The sequence below is a fragment of the Candoia aspera genome, chromosome 15 (genome assembly GCF_035149785.1).
Source record: "Candoia aspera isolate rCanAsp1 chromosome 15, rCanAsp1.hap2, whole genome shotgun sequence".
Classification (NCBI taxonomy): Eukaryota; Metazoa; Chordata; class Lepidosauria; order Squamata; family Boidae; genus Candoia; species Candoia aspera.
In genome coordinates, this window is record NC_086167.1 from 1,207,256 (window position 1) to 1,230,920 (window position 23,665).

Genomic DNA, 23,665 nt, shown 5'->3' on the forward strand with positions numbered 1-23,665 from the left:
GCTGGGCAGAGAAACTACTCCACCCCCACAAGGCCTCCCAAAGGATACTAAGAACCAAGTTCAGATGCAGGCCCCCAGCTGGAGGAAACTGGACTTTGTTGTGGTATAAAGGACATTCTGGTAAAATCCGTTCCTGAATTGAAGTTTTCACTGGGCCCTGAAAAGGCAGGCAAACAATGACGGGCCTCAGAAGACGCACCATTATTAGAATACATAAAATACAGGCTAAGAATAGCACTTAATTGTACAGCATTCATATATTTGCTGGAATTCTGAATCTTATTTCACCACCACCAAGGGCTGCAAGACTTTGTTCTTTTGTATCCTGTAATATCCTAAATATAGTTTTTAATGAGACCATAAAAAACTTGGCACATATCTCTGAAAATCTTTTTAAAAACTGTTTTCGATTTTTATTGGAATCATCTGGAACAGAAAATTAAGCCTTGGTAGAATGTTCATTTCAAGAGCTACTGTCCTTCCTAACCAAAACAGTACAACTTCCTCATCTAAAAAAAAATCTGCTATATTCGTGAATAGTTATTTTTAAATAGGTTTTATTTGTCAGATAAATTCCCAGATATCTAACCTTTCTGGCGATGATATTAAACCCCATTATTCAGTACAAATATTGCTTTTCTGCTTTAAATTCCATGTCATCATTTGAGTTTTATCTTTACTGATCCAATATCCTGACAGGACACATATACCTGTATATATATTCTAAAATCTCATTTAGCTGAGTAATAGTAAAATCAACAGCAGCATGTAATTTCAGTGTACTTTTTGAGTTGACAATTTAGCTGCTGCATTTTTGTTTTCTTGACACGTTTTTTTGTCATTGGCTCTAATAATAAGGAAAGAGAAAAGAAATATCCTTTTCTCGTTCATTATAGTACATTTTTATGATAAGCAACCATTTACTATGATCTTGGCTTCTTGTTCTTATGAATATTCCATATCCACATAAAAGTTAGAGCCACAATTAATCTTCTTCAGTTGTACACATAAAAGACTATTCCAAATTATCAAAAGCTTTATCTGCATCAAGGAAGATCATGGTCACTCTTTTGTTATTCTGATGTATACCATCAGTAGCCTCAAGATAATATCAGATATAGTCTCTCATGTATCTCTTTGGGACAAATCTATTTTTTCAAGTATTTCCATAAAAGGCTTTTTTACGTTTCTTTAGTTTCATCTTCTTTTATCGGTTTATTAAAAACTCCCCTTTGTTGATCTGTAAATTTCATAAATAATGTTTTGTTCAGATACACTTTAAACTCTTCTGGATCAGAAGTCTGTTTATTCTATAATCCAGAATAATAATTGACAAATTGTTCCATCATATCCTTCACTGTAGACACAGATCTAGCTCTACTGCAAATAGAAGTAATGGTTCTTTTGTCTTGTTCTTTTCAGAATTGGTAAGCCAGCAATGTGTTAGAAGTTAAACTGATTTGGAAGAAACTCTTTAACACCTGTTGGCACCTCAATTTGATGTTCTCTTGTAACAGTAAACATTCATTAAGTCTCCACTTCCTCAGTCTAGAGGTTCCTGTTTAACCTTACAATTATTGGGTTATGACTGTATATGCAGGAGCTGCCACTTCCACATCTATAAGGTCAGTTAACAATGAATTAGAAATCCAACACGCCTATTCTTGAGTAAGCTTTATGAACTGGATACTTATATCTCCACACATTGAAAAGAGCTAACAGTGACATCTAAGACATTTTCAGGATGTTTGCCAGAGTTCCTTTTAGATAAAGCAGATTTGTCCATATTTGGGGGAAAACCCCATTCATTCCACTGGAGTTGGGTGGCCAATCAATCAATCAATCAATCGTAATACCTCCGAGAATTAGAACATACCCTCTGCTAATGACCAGCACTTTGAACTGGGCCAGAAGCCAAGTGGAAACCAGTGCAACTATTTTAATATAGTTGCAATACAACGCTGATGAGGTTGTCCTACTGCTTTTTGTATGAGCTGCAGCATTCAGGATGTCTCCAAAGGCAGTGTCACCTACAGGGCTTTGCAGTATTGGTATCTGATGCGTACTGAAGTAGTGGGCATCTGATGACATGCCGACAGGAATATAACCAGCACACCACATGAAGGTGGGCAAAGGTCCACCTGGCCATGGTTTCTACCTGCTGCTTAAGCAGAAGACAAGAATCCAGAGGACACCCACCTCATGAACCATCATCTTCAGGGAGAGCACAACCCTGTCAAGAGTAACTACCTAGAACTGAAATTATTGGCTTGCCAAGATGTTTACCAATAAATAGCAGCTCCATCTTGGTGGGATTTAATCCTAAACTTCCAGATTTTTATAGCCATGGCATTTGTAGCTTAGCCCAGGGCAGTCATGTATAACTGGATGTCATCAGAATATTGGTAACACCTCACCTCAGCCTGAACTGACAGTCAACCACTCCAAGGGCATCACCAACTGGGTGCCCAAGGCTTGAGTGTTTCCCCCTATGAACGATGACTGGGACTGTCCACTCAGATAAGAAATAGTTTCCCCAGCTCCCAACCTTAGAAGGCAGTCCAGAAGGATACTACGGTTGATGGTATAAAATGATCCAGGGGACCATTATGACTTAGAGGGGCATAATCCTCACATCTAGGTCCCAATGAAGGTCATCCACCAGACGACCTAGTGCTGCATGCTGGTTTTGCTGACTCCATGGATACACATTTGGAATGAGCAAAATAGTTTTATCTCCAATCCAGAGTAACCATCTTGAGAACTCTATAAACTGCAAAGAGGACAACCCCAAATTACCTAAATCAGTGATGAGCAACCTGCAGCCTCTGCCTGGAACTGTCCCTGGAAAAGATGCATTCTAGTCTCTGCCAAGATTTCTTCCCTGCTTCCCTGCAGCTTCTGTCTCAGATGGAGAGCCTAACGCAACAGACAACCATCTCCTCTCCCTCTGGCTGTGGCCCTAACCACCATGCAGCTGCCAGCAGCTCACTGGGGGAACTGAGGCCCTCCATGAAGAAAAAAAAGTTATTTATTCCTGCGGAAAATAACTTTGTCAGAGAAGTACTGAGGTCAGTTCACACCCCAACTCCAGTTTTCCTCATTGGACTCTGGGCCAAGAGGAAACAGGCAGTTTTATCTGAAGGCCACCTGGCACAAGAGAGTGTGGGCTTCAGCCTTTCCCTCTGGCTGCCAAGTCTTTGGTGGCTGAGCTTATTTTAGGATGATAAATATACGAGCTTACGTTCTTTTGCTTGCCTAATGGTTCTGTGTGGGACACAGAAGTTATTCCCCCTTGTGGTGGCCAGTCTTATGTCCTGTCCTAGCGGGTGACATAGGTAGAAGGATAATTTGCATTTCTAATTATTGAAAAAATGGATAGCGTCCCCAAAATATTATGTATTTATCTCAGAAAGTTCACAGAAAACTAGAATTTCCATGCAAAGGATTAAGAACTCAAGACTGTCAAGCTCAAAACTTCTATCCTGAGTTCAAAATTCCTGACCATGGTATTCCTCTAAGATCACCTCCTTTCCATCAGAGCAACGTAGACTAGAAAGACTAGCCTCCTCGTGGCGCACCCCAGGCAACGCGGCTTGTCACGGCTGGATAATCTACACCTCTGGCTGCTGGACCTCACAAGGATTTCCCAGCAAGAAAAAGCAGCAGGAACACCGAAGTGCTGTGCCATACGATTAAAAAAAACAAAACGAAACCTCCTTTCCAGACACTAACAGGAAGGTAGGAGACGGGGAAGTCATATCTGTATTCCTCAGCTTGGAGCTTGTAAACCAACTTCATCATTGGGCCTCTGGAAAAAAAGGCAGCAAAAGAGAGCACACTGAGCATCTCCCATGACAAGTTTTATTTTTATGTAATTATTACTTGATGTGGACACTTCAGTGCGTTGGATGACCATGATCGTCAGATCAAACCATTTGATGGTTTCTGCGACAAACCTAATAAATAAGCACACAAGGAGCAATTCTCCAGAAAGCGCTCCAAGAGGCACAGATGCAGGCATGAACAAACTCACCCAGGGGCCAGGAAGTCAAGGGCAGCATTGTACTCAGCGTAGTTTGTTCTGCCTTGTAGGCAGCGAAGACTCCACCCGGAAATGATGCCATCTAAACTGCCAAAGATGCTCTCTACCAGCCAAGGAAAGATGGCATGCAGTTCCTTCACGGGAGAGAAAAGCGGTTAAGGTTCGAATCAAAACAAGAAAGACTGCTTCGCACATGCAAGGTATCTACCGTATACCCTAAACCATTTCCTACTCCTGGGAGACCCAGGTTTTACTTGCTAGTGGAAATACAGGAAAAACAGAAGAGCAAACATTGCAGACAAAAGATAAATTCTGATAATCACTTCAGAGCCTCGACTATTTAATTTCCATTTGTAACTATTGAAATGTATATATACAGGAGTGTTACCGGTTTTATGACAGAGTCATAAAAGAATCATACAATTGGAGGGCGTCATTTAGGCTATCAGTCCAACCCTGCTCAGTGTGGAGATGTAAACTTGAGGGTGCCAGACAGATGGCTGTCCAGCCTCCAACTGAACACAACAGTAATGGGGACCGCTTTGTGTCACTGATTCTACCGCTGGCTCTTACTCTTAAGAAGTTCTTTTCCCCTGACATTCAGTCGCAATCTGCTTCCTTGTGATTTAGATCCATTATTCCAGGTCCATGCCAAAAAGGTCTTTCTTAACCTTTTAAGTTTCAGGCATTTGAAAAATGCTATCATATTTACCTACCCGCCACCCCCCCAGTCATCTTTTCTTAAAGCTAAACAGTCTCAGCTTCCTCAGTCTCTCTTCAGAGGGCTTAGATTTGAAATCTCCTGATTATCTTTACTGCTTCTGAACCTGATCCAATTTTTCTGAGTTCACGTAGTGCCCAGAACTGAATACAACACTTGAGGTGTGGTATGACCAAAGCAGAATAAACTGACCTGTAATTTGGAAACTGTATTTCAGTTGATGCAACCTAAAACTGCATCTGTAGGCTTATACTTAGTTTGCAATCAACTACTAATCCAAAATATTTTCCACAAGTATTATTACCCAAGCTCTTGATCCTGGCTCCCAGCAGGCAACACACTTTGCAAGTCTGTGGGTATAATCAACGTATCTACAAGAAGCACACCCAGGAGTACTAGCTGTAACCTTACTGTAAGGTTGCATTAACAGACCCTTGCAAGCCTGAAAGTACGTCTCTTCTCCCTCGCCCTGACGGTCCAACAAACTAGGGAGGGTCCCTTCTGAGACATCTGCCACATCCCATTCCTTCTGCCGGCTCAGCTGACCCTTGTCTGTTGTCTAGTCGGTGGCTCTTCCCCTTGTCTCCCAAGGTTATTCCCAGGTATCATTACAGTTCTACACCTGGTGAACCATTGTCCTTTCTTACTGGCTGAAGCATGGCCACTCACTGCTCCTTTGATTTCCTCTTCCAGGGCTGCTATGAGCTTGCACTTGTTACAGACAGGTGCCAGGTGGTTTTCAGGAGAACAAACGTGGCACTGCAGGTCACAATTAGACACTCCTGTCTGTTCACCTTTACTTTTTCTATTTAGAGCACCAGAGTTTTATTTCTTCTTCTAGTCCTTGCTCAGTCACTCTAATGAGCCAGGTAAAAATCTTGACTTTGAAGGAAAATTTTACTTATTTATATTTCAAATTTTGTCACCGCCCATCTCCCTCAAAGAGCAGCTAAATATGCTAGGGACTCCTCTTAAATTCCAGGCAGTGTCCTGTTAGTTCTCCCTGTTCCTTCACCCACTCTACAAGCCCAACCCCACTGGATTCATATCTTGCCTTAGCCTGAAAGCAGTAAGACCAGTTCCCACAGAAGAAGAAAAAAGATGTTATTAGAGGCCCTGGCTAGTAGCAAGCTTCCTACCTTGGCAGGAAAATCTTCAATGATTGTCATGAGATCATGGCACCTCTGAGCAAAAGGCTTGTTCAGACAGTCAGCCTTTAAATTAGCCTGTTTCCAACAGAAAAGAGTGTCAATTCAGTTTTCTGAGACCAAGCAATGAAACTTTATTTAGGTCCTTGGCAAATGGTTCCTTCATATCGACACAATATATGGTAATTACCAGGTTGATTGATTTCAACATCCGAGCAACCTAGAACCGGAGCAAATATGAATCCAATGAGAACCACGGCAGCAATTCTGTTTCTCTTAATTCAAACAGAATTTTACAAATAGAACTATATGTTTTTAATTCCACTTTTCTACAAACCACTTAAGCTGCTAGTAAATGAACCAATATGTCGTTAAAATACTACATAACCCTTAATAGAGGCTTCCAATACCCCCCCCCCTTTTACAATAACTCTATTGCTAGTTCCCTATAACAGAATCAGGGCTTGTTTAAGGGGGTCACATATACAGCGGTACTGGGCTCAGCAATGGGGCAGGGGGCACCCTGAACCTCAACAATTCCGTGCCAATGATCCTCTGCCCAAGACCCACATCCACTCTCCCTCTGAGCCAGCTACTGCATATACTCCTGCCTCCCTTTTTCACAGGAGAGAAAAGAAACAGAAGGCACCTTACATCAGAGAAAAGTGTGCTTTCTTAGCTTGAAAGTAAAGGGAGAGGTGCACTCTAACATTTTGTCCAGAGACCCAAGTCAATTTTTGCTAGAAGCAGCGCTTACTAGCTGGCTTATCCAAAATGCCAAATAAAAGGCTTCACTCAATTCAGGGAGGAAACCTGACCAAGATGGTCAATAAACCCAAATTTATAATATCGCATACACATTTATTTATTTTCTATCCCGCCTTTATTAGTTTTATGATGACTATCTTGCATTCAGTGTCCAGTGTTACTGCAATGCGGACATTAGCAGAAAGAGAAGAGACATGTGGCAGTGGATGATTCCCTGCTGGGACAAACGGAAGCCACAGCTTGTAGGCCTCACATGACATTACAGGAGCAGGCCCCTGCATCCAGGATGTGACAGGTTCCCAAAGCTCTTCAAACCCACCAATAACTATCTCTCCTGATGACTCACACAGGGGCACATAACACCTCACACAGATCTTCAGCTACAAGAAGACCCTGGGCAGGAAGGAGGAACTGGGAGTGCAAGGAGTGCTTTTGTCAATCCTTCCAGTTGTGGATCAGCTTATGAAGAACGAACAAGATCCTGAAAGTGAACAACTGGCGGCATAGATGCATTACTACAGAGTGCAGCCGAGAAAGGTTTGCATCCTCACCATGGATTATATTACTTACATGAAGGAGTCCTGGCTACACTTCACAAAGACCAGAGAGGATGTGTTCAGCAAGTAAAGGTAAAGGTAAAGGTTTCCCTTGACGTAAAGTCCAGTCGAATCCGACTCTAGGGGGCGGTGCTCATCTCCGTTTCTAAGCCTTGGAGCCGGCGTTGTCCGTAGACACTTCCGGGTCATGTGGCCAGCATGACGACTCGGAACGCCGTTACCTTCCCGCCGAAGCGGTACCTATTGATCTACTCACATTTGCATGTTTTCGAACTGCTAGGTGAGCAGGAGCTGGGATTAACAACGGGAGCTCACCCCGCCGCGCGGTTTCGAACCGCCGACCTTCCGATCGGCAGCTCAGCGGTTTAACCCGCAGCGCCACCGCGTCCCTTGTGTTCAGCAAGTACCTCCCCAATTTTATTAGAAGGGCAGTATACTAGAGCAAAAGAATAAGGATGGCAAGACTCCAGAACCAAATATGTTGCCAAGGACTGTGGCCAACAACACAGGAGACAAAGGGTGACATCTGAGGGTGTGAGGAGACTTAGCAATTGGCACTGAATCCCACAGGGGCTACTACTCACAATTTCAAATGTTTCTTCACCAATGCACACAGTATGCGGAACAGAGAGAAATGGAAATCCTGACAGAGGAAACAAATACGACGTCACAGGCATTAACCGAAACTAAGTAGTATGACACATGACTAGAACACAGTTGTAGAAAGTTACGATTTATTTAAAAAACCAGACTCAACAGAAAGAGGGAAAGGGGCAAGGTTGCCCTGTCTGTAAAAAGAGCATTTGCCTACATAGAAATTAACAAACACACAGAAATTAACAAACACACAGAAATTAACAAACACACAGAAATTAACAAACTGGAATAGGATATCCTGTGGAGAGTGTTTGAGTAACACTTCAAACAGAGCAACAAAAGCGATTCTGTTCTAGGAATGTATTGTGTACCATTTGGGCTGGCAGAAGATACAAACGGAGCCTTTCTGAGTTTTTATGGGAGATTTCAATATTCCTAGTATCTGCTGGGAATCTAACTCTGCCCAGAGTCAGAGGTCCAACAAATTCTTGTCCTCACTTGCTGACGACTTCATTTATCAGACGATGGAAAGAGGAGCTGGGGGTCTGCTACCCTGGAGCTAATTGTCATGAACTGGGAAGAACTGGTTGAAGCAGCAGAGGTGACTTGCGCCTTGGGAGAAAGCGATCAGTGATCACGTTATCCTTGAGTTCATGATATTAAGGGATTGGATTTTGGGTCAGAGAACAGCCAGACTTGCATACTGGAAGACAGGACTGAGTTTGTAAAAGGATAGGTCAAATGCACTGGCTTGAAATCCAGAAGGAAAAAATACTCCAGGAAGAATAGGAATCCTACAAAAGAAGATATGAAGGTACAATCACTACAAGAAAGAAAAATGGTGAAAGTGAAAGGTCCCCTGTGCAAGCACCAAGTCACGTCTGACCCTTTGGGGGGACACCACTTTCGCAACGTTTTCTTGGCAGACTATAGAGCGGGGTGGTTTGCCATTGCCTTCCCCAGCTGTCACCTTCCCCAGCAAGCTGGGTACTCGTTTTACCAACCTCGGAAGGATGGAAGGCTGAAAAATGAAAATGAAATGAAAAAGCAAAATGGGGGATAATCTAAAACAGTATCTAAAATGCTGAAATGAGAAAAGAACATCTATAGAAAACAGAAGGCAGCATGAATAACCAAAGAAGAATACAAGGCAGTTGATGGAAATTGTAGGGATATTAGAAAAGCTAAAGCTTAGATTAAGCCAAGGTCTGTGAGAAATGCCCAGAACAACCAAAAGGCTTTTATGGTGGTACATCAGAAACAAAAGGAAAGACAAAGAGGTTGTAAGTCTGTTGAGAGAAGAAAAGGATGAGCTGGTAATGGGCAATGGTGAGAAGGCAGAATGTCCTCACTTGCATATTAACTTGTAAGTCTTCTCTCAGAAGGGAAACATAGTGGAAAGCTGCTGCTGCTGAGGACAGACAAGAAAGGGTAAAAGACACTCTGCTGACTTAATTTAATTCAATCTCTAGGGCCAGATGAATTATACCCCAGAGAACTGAAGGAAGTAATGGAGATGACCACAAAACCATAATACAAATCTTTGAGAATTCCAGCAGGATTAGTAATGTCCCAAAGGCAGAGAGAACAAATGGGGTCCCTATCTTCAAAAAAAGGGAAGGGCTTGGGAAATTACAGCTTGACTTTCATACTGGGCCAAGACTATCAATAAATTATTAAAATTAAAGCATTCCTATCTAAGTGTTTGTCAGCACTTGGATAGTGATGCAACAATTAGTAAGACATGGGTATGTCACAAACAAGTCATGCCAAATTAACCTCATCTTTTTTTCTGACACATGTACTCATTTAATAGATTGGGGCAATGCCATGGCCATAGAGTACCTTGGCCTCAGCTACACATTTGACACAGTCTATCATGATAGTCTCTTCACCAATGATAAAATATGGGAGACAGGTGGCAAATAAATTTGATGATGATGATGATGAAGATGATGGCTAAATGATCACACTTGATAGTTCCACATCAGTTTGGAGACTAGTATCAAGTGGAGTGTCACAGGGCTCTGTGCAGGGCCCAGTGCTCTTCAACGTTTTTAATAACAACTTGGATGAAGGGGTTGAAGGGATATCAAATTTCCAAATGACACAGAATTAGGAGTATTTAACACCTTGACAAGAAGATGCAAAAATATCTAGACAGGCTTGAACAATAGGCCAAAAGAAAAAAGGATTTAACAGAGAGAAAGATAATTTGTTGCATCTGGGTAGGAAAATGAAAAGCAGAACTAAAGGAGAGGGAAGATCTGGGTTGGCAGTAGTACATATGAGAGGGACCTGGGGATCATTATCAACCACAAGCTAAACATGAGCCAGCCATTGCAACGCAGTCCCTAAAAAGGAAAATGCTCTTCTGGGATGTATTAATAGGAGAACAAAGTCCAGATCATAGGAAGTAATTATCTCATTTTACTCTGCCTTGGAATACTGGGTCCTGTTTTCAGTACAATTTAAAAAGATTGAAAAAAATAAGTTGAGGGGCATTTAATAAAACTGAAATAACACAACAGAACGAGTTCAGAGGACGGCCATCAAGATGTGAGGACCAAGGCCACATTATGACTTTTTTTGTCCCTAGGCACTTTTGCCTTCATGGGTCTCTTCCTCCAAAAAAATAATACAGTACTATTAAAATTTCTGTTTAATATGATGCTTAAACTTTTCTTGGTGGCATTTAATATACAACTGAGCTTTTAATTTGAATTGTACGTGTACTTTATTTACATTTCATGTATCTGTATTCTATTTATTGTGTATATTTTCAAGGCCAAAAGGCAAGGTGTGAAAATGAGTAACTTCTACTTCCTTTTTATTCTTTCAGATTTTTTAAAAAACATTTTTGTAGGCCCTAGGCCCTGTGTCTATTGGGCCTAATGGATAAGTCAATCCTGGCGAAAGACTGACAATCAAGCCACGTGAAGAAGAGCAGCCAAGAGCATCGGTCCGGCTTAGCCTGTACAAGAGACGACTGAGGGAAGACGCGGCAGCAGACTGCAGTTCTTAGGTAGGAGAGGGGAGAACGGACTTCCTCCTCTGGCCCAGCAGGGCAGGACCAGGACCAGGACCAGGACCAGGACCGAAGGGTCGACGGAGCTTCAGGTGAAGAAGAACTTTTGGACGGGAAGGCGGCCAACCAGCGGAACAGCCTGCCTCATGAAGCCGCGCGCTCCCTTCGCCGGAGGACTTAAGCGCAGTTGGCGGCCGTCCCGCTGCAGGCAGGGCCGGGGGGCAAGCGGGGCATGAGTCTGGGCGCCGCGCTGGGGGGACGCCAAAATGGGCGCGGAATCCATGTTTGCCCCGCGTGACATAGACCCCAGTCGCGGGCCTGCCTGCAGGCGGTGGGCCACGCGAATCCCCTCGAGGCCGCCTTGGGGTCCTTCCCCCTTGAGCGGCAGCTGCATTTAAGGCCTCCTTCACGTCCGCCCCCCTTCCTCAGGGAAAGCGTTGAGCGCCCCCCTTTGCCAATGCCCCGCGGGCCCCCGCCCGCCCCAGACCCCTCTGAGGAGGAGGGCTGGGCAGCCCCACGCCGCTGCCCGAGGAGGGGGCCGCCGCCCCCGTTTCCGAAGGCTCCCGGCCAATCCCCTCCCAAGGCGGCTCCTGGCGGCGCGGCCGAAAGAGGGGCCGGGCTACCGCGAAGGCAAGGGCCGAGAGCCGCGCCCGGCCGCTCCTCCCGGGGCCCTCCTGCGGCTCGAGCGTCGCTTACCAGCAGGTAGCTGGGAGGGGGGAAGTGCGGCGCGGCCGCCTCGGGGCTCCTGGCGCGGCCCGGCGCGGGCCTCATCGCGGAGCGGGCGCGCGGACCTCTGCGGCGCGCTGGGAGGCGTCACTGCCCGGCGCGCCCCGTGACGTCACGCCGAGCACGCCCGCTTCCGGCGCGGGAGCTCGGTTTTCGGCGTCCGGCTGGGCCTGCTTGAGGGCTGTAGCCTGCGGGCGAGAGGGGGCTCTCAGCGGCCGCCTCTCGCGTGAAGCCCGTGGCCCTGGGGGCGGTTGGGCCCTGATGACTGGAAACGGAGCGCCAAGCAGCTCCTCTGTTGCGATCCTGGGGAAGGAAGGGAGCCGGCGAGAGATCCCCCCGGCGGAGACTGAAGAACTATTTGTTAGATTCAGTTGCTGCCCAACTCCAAAACAGCTCTCAGTGGCTCACAATATGAAATATAAAATGAAGCTCCAGGTCCGATCCCCTGAAAGTAGCAGATTGTGGATGAATGAAGATCTGTTTGTCCTCCAGCCAGAAAAAAGATCGGCTAGTATTTCCCACTCTGATCTGTGCATTTATTTATTTACACGTGTCTGGCTAAGACAGAGAGAAGAGCAAGAGGGGATCCGTTGTAAACGATATGTCCACGGCAAGACCAGAGGCAACGTCCATTCAAAACCTTTCTGAGCAGAGCAGGGGGATGACAAAGCAGCAGCCAGACACACCTTCACACACGCACTGAACAGAACCTGGGAGCCTTGTGAATGCAAGGTCATGAGGGAGGTGCTATCACCAAGTGAAACCCTTTACTCAATCTTATGTCTTGCTCCTGTATTCTTTCTCCACTGCTGAGGTATTACCAGAAGGTGGCTGTCATGGTGGTTTTTTAATCATATGGCATAGTGGTTCAGTGTTCATGTTGCTTTTTCTTGCTGGGAAATCCTTGTGAGGTCCAGCAGCCAGATGAGTAGACTATTTAGCTGTGACAAGTCATGTTGCCCGGGGTGCACCACGGGGAGGCTAGTCTACATTGCACTGAGTTGGGTTGAGAGAGAGGGACTGGCCCAAGGTCACCCAGCCAGCTTTCATGCCTAAGGCAGGACTAGACCTCACAGACTCCTGGTTTCTAGCCCAGAACATAAATGGAAAACATGTGATACAATACTGTTTTTTGCTCCTGGAGGAAAGGCAGGATATACATCTAACAAATATATTAGCTTCAAAATGGCTAGCCCAAGATCGATCAAGAAGCAGCCTGTGTCAAACGCTGGGCTTCATTCCAAGGAGCCTGCTGCTCATTCTGTTCCCCAGCTGCCCTTGTCAGGGTAGCTGAGCACAGGCGAGGAGAGAACAGAGCAGCCCCACCCATCACCCCCAGACCATCACGAGCAGAAGCTGTGGGTCTCTGGCTTGGATGTAGACAACGAAAAAAGGCTGGCGAGGGGAAATGAAGGAAGTGCTGCATGAGATACAGCAGGACTTCAGCAGAATTGTGCACCCTTACTGTCCTCCTCAAGATCCTGGCGAAATGCCCAACTCTAAATGCCACTCAGGTCCAACAGCTGAAGAGCACATCCCAAACTGGAGAAAAGCACAAAAAGAGCATAGTTATTACAAGGAGCTGGAGGAGCTCTCCAGTGACTGCAATTCATCAACACTTAAATGAAGAACAGCTGGAATGGATTGGAAAAGTAGCTTGTCTTTCTCTCTTTGGCATCTGTGACCTATTTGTACATTTTTTGTTCTGAAATGATCTGAATGATGTGGTTTTTTCTGCGGGCAAGGACTTTAAGTACACAGAGGAATCCACTGCTGGCTGTATGGGACAGAAACATATTCTGGTTGCTTTCAAAAAATCTCACAACTCTAATGCCTATCTCTGGCACAACAATGGGCAGGTTGGCACGATTGAAGGCAGCAATGGACCGTTGGATCAGTCCGAGGCCCAGCATTTTGTTCTTCACGGCGGCCATCCAGTGCCTCTGGGGTGCTTAGAAGCAGGAAGCTAAGACTACAGCTCCCCACTAATTCTTGCCTGCCATGATTATGGGATTTGGAGACCTGCCAACCCAGGTAACATAACAACTGGTTCTTGAGCTGGGAAGGGGCGGGGTAAGCTGAGCCAAGGGAGACTCATTCATTCCGTTGCAGCTTCCTGTATGGTTCCTTTAGCCATCTGGATTTCCAGGGGAGGCAAACATGTGTTTAGTTCCTGATGCTTTTTGGCCAGAACTTGGCTTTGTCCCTTTGGCAGGGCTGTGTTGCTAATTGCACTGCCCCTCATGGCCTACCAGAGACAAGCGAAGGGCCACCTGAACAAATACTGCTGGTTCCTGCTTGAGGGCCATAAAGGTAACAAGCACTTAGGAAAAAAACAAGAATAATTGGCTTCAAGAACTGGACCGAGCCAGCTGGATAACATCTTTATTGTGTCCCCCCGCTTGGAGGTAACTGAGTCTACAACACACATTGTTCTTAAACCTCTTCTCTATGCCTTTATGCAATCCCCTTTGAAGGCCATCCAAGCTAGGGGCCATCTTCACAGTCTTGTGTTAATAAATTCCACAGACAAATGATGTACTGTATGAAGAATGGCTTTCTTTTCCTCAGCTTTAAATCTGCATGTCAGCTTTGTTGGGTGATCACCATATTGCAGGTCCCCTATACTATAAGGGACAGTCCACCATACTGTGGAAATATGTTCCCCATATGTAAAGTTTCATGGCTCGCCTCTATTAAGTTCGGAATGGAGCAAATACCCACAGCTCAACAGACTCACCAACCTTGTCAACTTTAAGATGTGTGGACTTCAACTCCCAGAATTTCCCAGCCAGCCATGAAGTCCACACATTTTAAAGTTGCCAAGGTTGAGAAGCACTGCGCCATAGAAACAAAAAACAGCAGCAATCAAGAAATCTGCTCCTGCTCACTCACTCAGCACCCTACTGTCACTGGGGTGCAGAGAAGGGCCTTTCCCTCCCTACACTATCCTCACTTCCTCTGCTCCCAGACTCTTACTACTAGGCATACCCCACTGGTAGCATCTTACCCACTATTTACTTCCAGTATAGCCCAGTGAATCTCTGCATTCTACACCTCACCCCCATCTTCTCTTCTGGGCAACAGCCCTCTGGGGCCTCCTTCTTGCCACCTTCACTGTAGCAATAATAGACATACTGGCAAACCACCCCCATTACTGTTGTGGTCTCAGAATGCACAGTATCCACCAGTGCTGCTGTTGACTTCACCACTACCAAGGGATGAACTAGATGACCTCCCTCCAGGGTCAATCTGCACTTCTTCTGATCTTAATTCCACTTCTCTTCTTACTGTGCTACGCTGTGTGCCGTTCCCCCAGCCCCATCCTCCCTTTCTTTACACAGCATAACTTTATTTCACTGTACCTCTTCCCATTTACTCTCTGTACTGTCAGTTATTCACACAAGCCAAAGAAAAAGACCTAGCTTCAAAATATGCTAACAAATCATTAAAGATACCCCCAAGATCAGGTGCCAGCTTAATCTTACTCCCTTACTCTCCTCCAGGCGACTGCAGTGATTTGAAATATCTAATGGAGAAAGGGGTTGGCAATAGGGACGGTATGTTCCTTGTCAGTGTAATTTTCTGCTGATTCCAGGATGGACAGAGAGCAATGCTGCAGTAGGAAGGTTCTCTAAATCTCTAGTGGAGATCTTGCTTATGAATAAGGGTCAACAATTAAGTATGTTTACATATATGTGAGAATGACCTTGGAAGATGGGGGTTGGGGGAAGAGATGCTGCCTAGGGAATGATTTGATAAAAGAGGGAAGAGTCCACAACTGAGTAATGTGCAGAGAAAGAAACTTAGAAAGGATCCGCCCTAACTGGTTAGGCGGTAAATATGGACGGCAGGAGATTTGTACTTTCCGACTTGCAGGATTCTGTTAACGTAGCCTTATAATAAAGTAGAAGTAGCTCATCTGGTTGGGTTTCCTGTGTGGTTTACCTGGGTGGGCTAACAATATGGCACAACCAAATTGAATTACATACTGTGACTAGGGCTCAACCACACAGCAGCCTTAAACTACTTTTCATCCTTGCACACTGGCTGAAAATACGCCAGTGTAAAATCTTGCACCTTTTAAATGAAGGCAGAGTAGGAGCCATACCAATCTCTGAGGAATGTTGTTCCAGAGGGCAGGTGCGATGGCAGAGAATGCCTACTTTTGGGGTCCCATAAGATGACATTGTTTGATCAATGGGACCCGGAACATGCCAGCTCCAGGGCTGAAACGACTGGATGGTCCCTCAGATAGCTATGTTCTATGCCATGAAGACCTTTACATGTAACCAGCACCTTGAATTGCACCTAGATGCTAATGCAACCAGTACAGCTAGCAAAGCAGACATGTTACATGCTTCTGCATTCTGTAAAAGACGACGCTTCTGAGTGGTCTTCAAGGGCAGTCCCATGTAGAATGCATTGCAATCAACCATACTTGAGGTGTGGTACATGAGTAGCGGTCTGGAGGGCCTCCCAGTCCAGGAAGAAGTGCAACTAAAGCACAAGAGGAACCTATGCAAAGACCTTCCTAGACACAGCTGCCACCTGCTCTTTCAGCAGGAGCTGTGAATCCAGAAAAACTGCCACATTGAAGTGTTACCCTATTCAAGACTAAAGATTTTATGTCTTTATTATTTCAATTTATATGGTGCCCATCTCAAATACATGATCTGGGTGGCTTACAATAATTTAAAAACTATATAAAAGAACAAAAAGCAATATAAAAACCATATACAGTAGCAATATAAAAACCATGAGCCCAATACTTGGTGTAAAAAACTCAAGAGGCATTGCCACCTAGAACAACCTGAAAGACCAGCAATAGCTGTAATGGTAATGTATGTGGAAATGACCTTGGGAGACAGGAAGAAAAACCACAGCCTAGACCAGGGTTTCTCAACCAGGGTTCCATGGAGCCCTAGGGTTCCATGAGGGGTCCTTAGGGGTTCCCTGGGAGATCACGATTTATTTAAAAAGCTATTTCAGATTCGGGCAACTTCACATTAAAGAGGCAAGTTGCATTCTTTATTTTCAGTTTCAGAACACTGTTAATGCATCTATACAGGCCTACCCATGAAATGAATATAGTAATTTTGTAACTTCTGGCCTATAATTGAGCCTGAATGTGCAGGGGTTCCCTGAGGCCTAAAAAATATTTCAAGGGTTCACAGCTTCCAGCTAGACTGCCTGGGAGAACATGCGGCATCCAGAATCATACTACCAAGTTTTCTTGCTGGAAAGAGTGGAAAGTGAAGCCATGACAACTCATGATTTTTCTATAAGTATAACTCTGGGAAAAATCATTGCATAGATGCTGGCCATTTGATGGCCCCCATAAGTTTCCGTCACCTACAAAGGATTCTAAAATCTCAGACCTCCTGCTAAGGTGCTAAAATCTTATAAGATTTTGCACAAAATTGTAATGTTGCCATATGGGATCAAAATTGCACAAGACCACCGAAATCAGTCTATTCCCTGATATTTCAGTGCTCACTCTGTGTGTGTGTGTGTAATTTCCCTGCAAAGATTTTGGGGACAGGAGATGCCCTTGATAGATCCAATGCAGAATTTTCTATAAAACAGAGACTTACGTTGTATGTTTATTTATGATTGGAGATCAGATAACCAAACAAACTCAGATTTCAAAAACTGAGGCAATGTAGGAAAGCAGCACAGGGTCTTTAGGAAAACAACTTCAGATTGAACAAACGTCAGAGGGCAGAGAGAGTGGGCACTCCGGAGCTACTGCCCTTGGGCTTGGATGGATGTGTGATGCTGTGCATGGTTGGAGGGTGATGTCTGGACTGGCACTCACCTGAATGGAAGCAGGACTGTTAGACTGCTCAGGCCCATTGAGACGGTTTTGCAGGAGGCCTGTGCTGGAGGTGTCAGAACCAAACTTGCCTCTGACTTGGAAAGTGAAACTATTTCTGAGTCAGAGGAGGAATTGGAAACTTACCGGGCTGGAATTGGAAAAACGAAACTCCAGCATGACTCAGCAGAGCGGGAAGCATCCACAACACTGATTGGGCAAGATCCAGAGGAGGATTTGAATACACCAATCAGTGTGTGCCAGAGACGGGCTGAAAAGCACTTGAAAGAGAAGGCAGCTCGATTGGCTGCAGGAGACTCCAAGCGCGCCAGAAATCAGTATAAAAGGCAGCCACGCAGACAGCGAGCTGCCAGAGACAACCGATTCTGTAACTCTGCAGCTTTGGGAGAAGAGTCCTTACCAGTATCGGAGTCAACGACTGTAGCCGAAGAAGAACCAGTGGTCGAGCTCCATTCCAAAGACAAATCGAACCCTGCATTTGCTGTCAGCGAGGAAACAGTCACCCGTGCCCAGCAGCCTTTGCCTTGCTTTTAGCCATGAATCTCCATGATACCCTCAGCAGCATGAGTTGGCTTCAGCTTCCCAGTGCCGCCGCTTGTCCACAGTTGTATGTGACTGTGCTTCGCAGACTCCAGCGTGTTCAGTAGTTTCACACCTATCCTGTTCGAGATCTAGAGTCGTGGACCACAAGGTCCTTCCAGCTGAGTCTAGCCTAGTTCCAAGCCTTGTTCCAGATCTCCAGTCCAGAGAATCCAGCCTAGTCCAGGGCTTCCAGTCAAGTCCAGCCTAGGTCCAAGTTCCAAGTCTTGTTCCAAGTCTCCAGTCCAGAGGTTCCAGTCCAGTCCAGGGTTTCCAGCCGAGCCCAGCCCTGTTCCGCTTTCAAGCCTTGTCTTCAAGTCTTCAGTTCAGAGTAACCAGCCTAGTCCAGAACCCCCAGCAGAGTCTAACCTTGCTCTGAGTTCAAGTCCTGCTCCAAGCCTCCAGCTCATCCCTGTCTGCTGTTTGTAGTCCTGTTCCAGGTCCAGTGAGTCAGAGATTCAGTGTTAGCATCATTCCAATACTGTTCGTGTTCCAGTTGGATCCAGTCGGCCCAGTTGGGCTTGTTTAACGCAGTCTCACATAATAAGGGCTTGCTTATTGTAAATAGTTATTAATAAAGAATATTCTTTGAGAACCTGTCTGGTGCTTAGTCTGAACAGGACAGGAGGCACCTTGATGGTGCTGAGAGCTGGTAAAGCTAAAGTGCCTCAGGATGCTGGCTTCCCCTCCTGGGGATGGCTGGTGAGGTCAGTATGGGCTTCCTGGTCTTGGGAAGTGAGGGAGTTGGAGATGGAGATGGGGCTGCCAGTGGGGCAGGCCAAAGTACTATGGTTGTGACGAGCACGGGGAGAGATGGTGAGAGATGGGGAATGGGCCATTTCCGGGGAACTTGGGATCTTAGTTTGATTCCAGTCTCACCTTCCAGCTCCTCAGTCTCAGCAGACCTTCAGCTGTTTCCGGCTGCTGCTGCTTAATGCCAGGTCAGTCTGTAATAGGTTTGTTGTCATCAGTGATTTAATCCTTGATGAAAGGGCCGACCTAGCATGTATCACCAAGACCTGGCTGGGTCCGGAATTAGGCTTTCCCTTTCGGAGTTATGTCCTGTTGGGTTTCGGGTGTGGCATCAGCCAAGATCCTGGGGCAGGATGGAGGTACAGCGAAAGCTGTAAGGGATTTCCAGATGACAACCGCCACACCCCCACCCCTGCCCTGGAGTCTCAGCTGATGCCACACTCTAAACCCAGCTGGGCATATTTCTGGAAGGGCAACCCCCCCTTTGGGATCCAGCCAGGTCTCGGTGATACACGCCAGGTTGACCCCCTCATCAAGGGTTAAATCATAAAAAGAATAGAACTCTAATATCATTGGAACCATTACATCAATTAGAAAGCTATGGAATGGAATGTCTAATAAAAAAGGGTTTGATGCTTTTTCCCATGAGAAATGGACCTTACAAGGGAAACCCAACATTAAAAATTGGGGAGAAGATGGGGGTATGGAAAAATTGGATGGAAGTGGGGATATCGACTTTGGATCAATTGACAGATGAAGATGAATTTTTAACATATCCTGTGCTAAGAGATAAATATCGTGTACCGATGTAACTCAATGGCAATATTTACATTGATGACATTTGTTAACAGCATTATTTGGACCAGCAGCATTTTCAGCTTCTGACATACCTGAGAGATAAGAACAATTTGTGAAACCCTTTAAAACTGAAATACCTATGATTCGTTTTTATAGATATTTGTTATCAATAAGTCATTTTGATATGCAGATGCTAAGTTGTGAATGGAATAGAGAATTAGAGGTTTATTTATTTTATTTATTATTCAAATTTTGTTACTGCCCATCTCCCCCAAGAGGGACTCTGGGTGGTTTACAATAAAATTCATACCACAACAATAAACATTAAAATCCAATAAAATAAGCAAATTACCAATATAAAATACACTGTAAATAAATGTAAAATCCAAGTGGCTCTAAGATGCCAATCCGGTGGGAGGGGCTCTAAGGCACTAGCCACCCCCAAGAATGACTACCCACCTTCTCGCCTCAAGTGAGACAGCAGAGGTGTCGCCAAGCTACCAGGGCTGTTTTCACTGCAAATGCTTCTTTCTCCCATACATGCCATCTGCACTCAGTGTCAGTAAATTTACGAGACAAGTAAGCACAAGGGCGCAAAGCTCCTTGGGGGTCCCTTTGAAGAAGTATTGCCCCCCAGCCATATCTGAAACATCTGCTTCAATTATGAACAGTTGTTCAGGATCAAGATGTTTTAATATGGGCTCGGCTGTAAAGTGTCTTTAGACACTTGAAAGCGGTTTGGCATTCGGCCGTCCAATTTAACTTCGCCCCAGGACTTGCAACGTTACGCGTTTCTCTCTTTCCTTTTGTTCTTAAGTCAGTCAAAGGTAGGGAAATTTGAGCAAAGTTAAGGATGAACTGGCGATAGAAATTTTCGAACCCCAAGAAACTCTGCAATTGACAACTGGTTTGAGGGGGTTCCCATGCAACAATGTCTTGAACTTTGGCAGGATCCATTTCGATCCCCTTAGTGGATACTCTGTAGCCCAAACAGTCCAGTTCTTTTTTATGGAATTCACATTTTGACAGTTTGGCATATAACTGAGCCTCACGAAGCTTGGTTAATACCTTCTTAACCAATTTAACATGTTCCTGTTCATATTGTGAATAGATTAAGATATCATCCAAATACACTAAGGTTCCTTTGTACAGGTGTTCATGCAAGGTCTCATTTATAAATTGCATGAATACTCCAGGACCCCCAGACAATCCAAAGGGCATGACCTTGTACTGGTACGACCCCAAAGGGCAGTTGAAGGCAGTTTTCCACTCGTCCCCTTCATGAATGCGAATTCGGAAATAGCTTCCCTTAAGTCTAATTTGGTAAAAAAAAATTCCCTTGGAGAGATGCACCAACATGTCCTTCATCAATGGGAGGGGATACTGATTCGTGGTGGAGATAGCATTTAGTCCCCTGTAATCTGTGCATAATCTTAAAGGGCCATCTTTTTTGGCGCAAAATAATACAGGCACAGCCATTGGTGAATTGGCAGGCTCAATAAAACCTCGGGTCAGATTTTTGTCAATGAACTCCCTAAGGACTTCCTTTTCCTTTTCAGACATTGCATACATTTTGGGTTTAGGGAGCTTGGCACTTGGATCAATTTCAATCGCACAATCTGTCCTTCTGTGTGGGGGGCAATTGATCTGATTCTCTTTCATCAAACATGTCTGCAAACTCCTTGTATTGGCTTGGAATCAATGGATTGGGGTCGATTGAAGGAGAGGCTCTCTCTTTTACCATGATACCAGCAAACTCGCTTTTAGGGGAGAGAGTCTCTTGGGGCAATCCCAGATAAAAAGCCATCATTAAATTGCAGGCTTCCCACTTCCCAATCCACCTGGGGTTTTTGGCTCTGTAACCAGGGCAATCCCAAAATCATGGCATAGTTAGTGATAGGCGCCACAATGAATTGTAAAGTCTCTGTATGGCTGCCTATCTGCATGGCTACAGTCTCTGTATAATATTCCGCGGGGCCCCCGTGGGCTTCTGAGCCATCCAGCTGTGTAAATATTATGGGTTGCTTTAGTTTCCACACATTGAGATCTAGTCCCTTTACTACCACAAGATGAATTAAGCACCTTGTGCACCCCGAGTCTAGCATGGCCGTTAGGTTAGCTATACTGTTAGTCCTTAACTTATTTAATTGAACCCCTACCAACAACGTGGGACAATCATCACTTACCAGTGGGTCCTCACACCCATCCTCTGCCTGTCTCTCGGTGCTCTTCAGGGCAGGCGTGACTCGTTTCCCGCTGGCTGGGGGGTCTCATCTTTGGAATCCCTCCTGGAATCCTCCGAGAACAGCAAGGATTCTTCTTTGCAAGCGGTTGCTCTGGCCGCAGTGCTTTTGCACTTGACAGGTGGGGACGTCGCTGCTTTGGTTCCAGGCTTCACTGTTGTGGCTGAACCCACCCGAGGACAATCCGAGGCTCGATGGCCATCCTTCCCACATTTAAAACAAAGTCCTCTTTTAACCTGCCTTTCTCTTTCATCTTCCCACGGTAGATTTTGCTTTCTCGTTGCTGTCGGTAAGCTGGCTGGGCCCTGGTGTTCCTTCCCATCACTTGAGCTTGCAGTTGCCATCGGACTTGAAATTGAGTATTTTCTACTTCTCTGGCTAAGCAAATCCATTCTCTCACCATGCTGGGGTTTCCGCGACCCAATGCCCAGTTCTGGCTGCAGTCCTCCTTTGAAGAAATCCACCCTAGTAGATTCTGACCAGTCAGTCACCTTCCCAACTAAGGTTTTAAATTCCATGGCATATTTGGACACAATTTTAGATCCTTGCCTGAGTTGTTGGAGAGTTGATTTTGCTCATAGCTTTGCTAAGGGATCTTCGAAGCATTCCCTCAGTGCCCTCATAAAGTCATCTAAGTTGCAGTGTTCAGGGTCCACCACATCATGCAATTGCACTAGCCAGTCTGCCGCTGGCCCCTTCAATCTGGACAGCACTAAATTTAGTTTAGAGTATTCTGTGGGGAAGAAGTCCCCAAACTCTTCCATGTAGGCTCCCACTTTAGTTATGAAGAAGGATAATTGCTGGGGGTTCCCATTAAACTTCACCTGCAGCTCTCGGTGCCCACCTTTAGGAGTAGGAAGACTTACATGTCTGATCAGCAGTTCTCCCCATGACACTGAGGGTCGGCTGCTTTTCCTGGTCTCTGGGGCTGGAGAGGATTATCTTGGCACTGGACTGGGTTCCGGCGTTGATCTTTTAGATCAGGGGTCCCCAACCCCTGGGCCGCGGACCAGTACTGGTCCGTGGCCTGTTAGGAACCAGGCCACACAGCAGGAGGTGAGCAGGGGGGCGAGCGAGCGAAGCTTCATCTGTGCTGCTGCCAAAGCCTCCAAAGGTTACCAGGCTGGAGCTCCTTGCCTGAACCTGCTGGTTTCTTTGCCGGTCCTAGTACCTGACTAGGCACTAGTGCTTGGATTCACAAGGCACACAAGAAAAACCATCTCCCCCGGTCCGTGGAAAAATTGTCTTCCATAAAACTGGTCCCTGGTGCCAAAAATGTTGGCGACAGCTGTTTTAGATGATGCAATGGATTCCACCTCCAGTGGATTTAGTGCCTGATCTAGCAACAACGAGAAGTTTTGAAGTATGGTTTCCATGGAGGCTACCCAAGCTTCTAAATGCTGCATTCGATCCGGAGCCTCTCCTTGTTCAGGTTCAGAGTCTTTTGCACTGGATCTTGTGGTCCTTGGCTGCACATCCCTTGACTGGTGAGGAACCGGTGTAACTTCACCCTCCATCTCTTCTTCCCAGTTTTGAGTGCTGCATTGTTGATCTCCTGGTGGCATCCATTCCACTCTCTTGAGATCCAGGTGATCTGATGGCTGGAGCCAGGTTACAGTCACTTTGGAGCCTTGAGTGACATCCAGTGTTATAAGTTCCGTGTTTAGCTCCTCAGTATGGCTCTGTAGAGGTAGGCAGGTTCCCACAGCTCCTTCTGTTTCCAACTCTCCATCCGATCTCGCCATTGATTCCGCCACCACCTCTGGTTCTGTCCTAACAGAATCACAATGAGACGAGGAGTAGTTCTCTAGTGTTTATTACTGCTACATAACAGAATCCTAACAAACTGAATAAGCGTGGGAA

General features: G+C 45.6%; 1 protein-coding gene across 5 annotated transcripts in view; it reads right to left on the bottom strand.

The window, feature by feature from the left end:
* Nucleotides 1-11,701, bottom strand: part of SMPD4 (sphingomyelin phosphodiesterase 4) — a 32,775-nt gene extending 21,074 nt beyond the window's left edge. For 2 of the 5 annotated variants that reach the window (XM_063315878.1, XM_063315881.1), the window contains exons 1-5: nucleotides 11,561-11,650; nucleotides 5,906-5,992; nucleotides 4,037-4,179; nucleotides 3,736-3,811; nucleotides 49-157 (exon numbers count right to left, since the gene is read on the bottom strand). In XM_063315878.1, coding sequence (XP_063171948.1) covers nucleotides 49-157; nucleotides 3,736-3,811; nucleotides 4,037-4,179; nucleotides 5,906-5,992; nucleotides 11,561-11,635 — 490 coding nt within the window. In that variant the 5' untranslated portion in view covers nucleotides 11,636-11,650. Of the gene's footprint in view, nucleotides 1-48; nucleotides 158-3,505; nucleotides 3,525-3,716; nucleotides 3,812-4,036; nucleotides 4,180-5,905; nucleotides 5,993-11,560 lie in introns of those variants that run through there. The other 3 variants (XM_063315877.1, XM_063315879.1, XM_063315880.1) reach the window with 3 other exon arrangements.
* Between the last annotated feature and the right edge of the window lie 11,964 nt (nucleotides 11,702-23,665).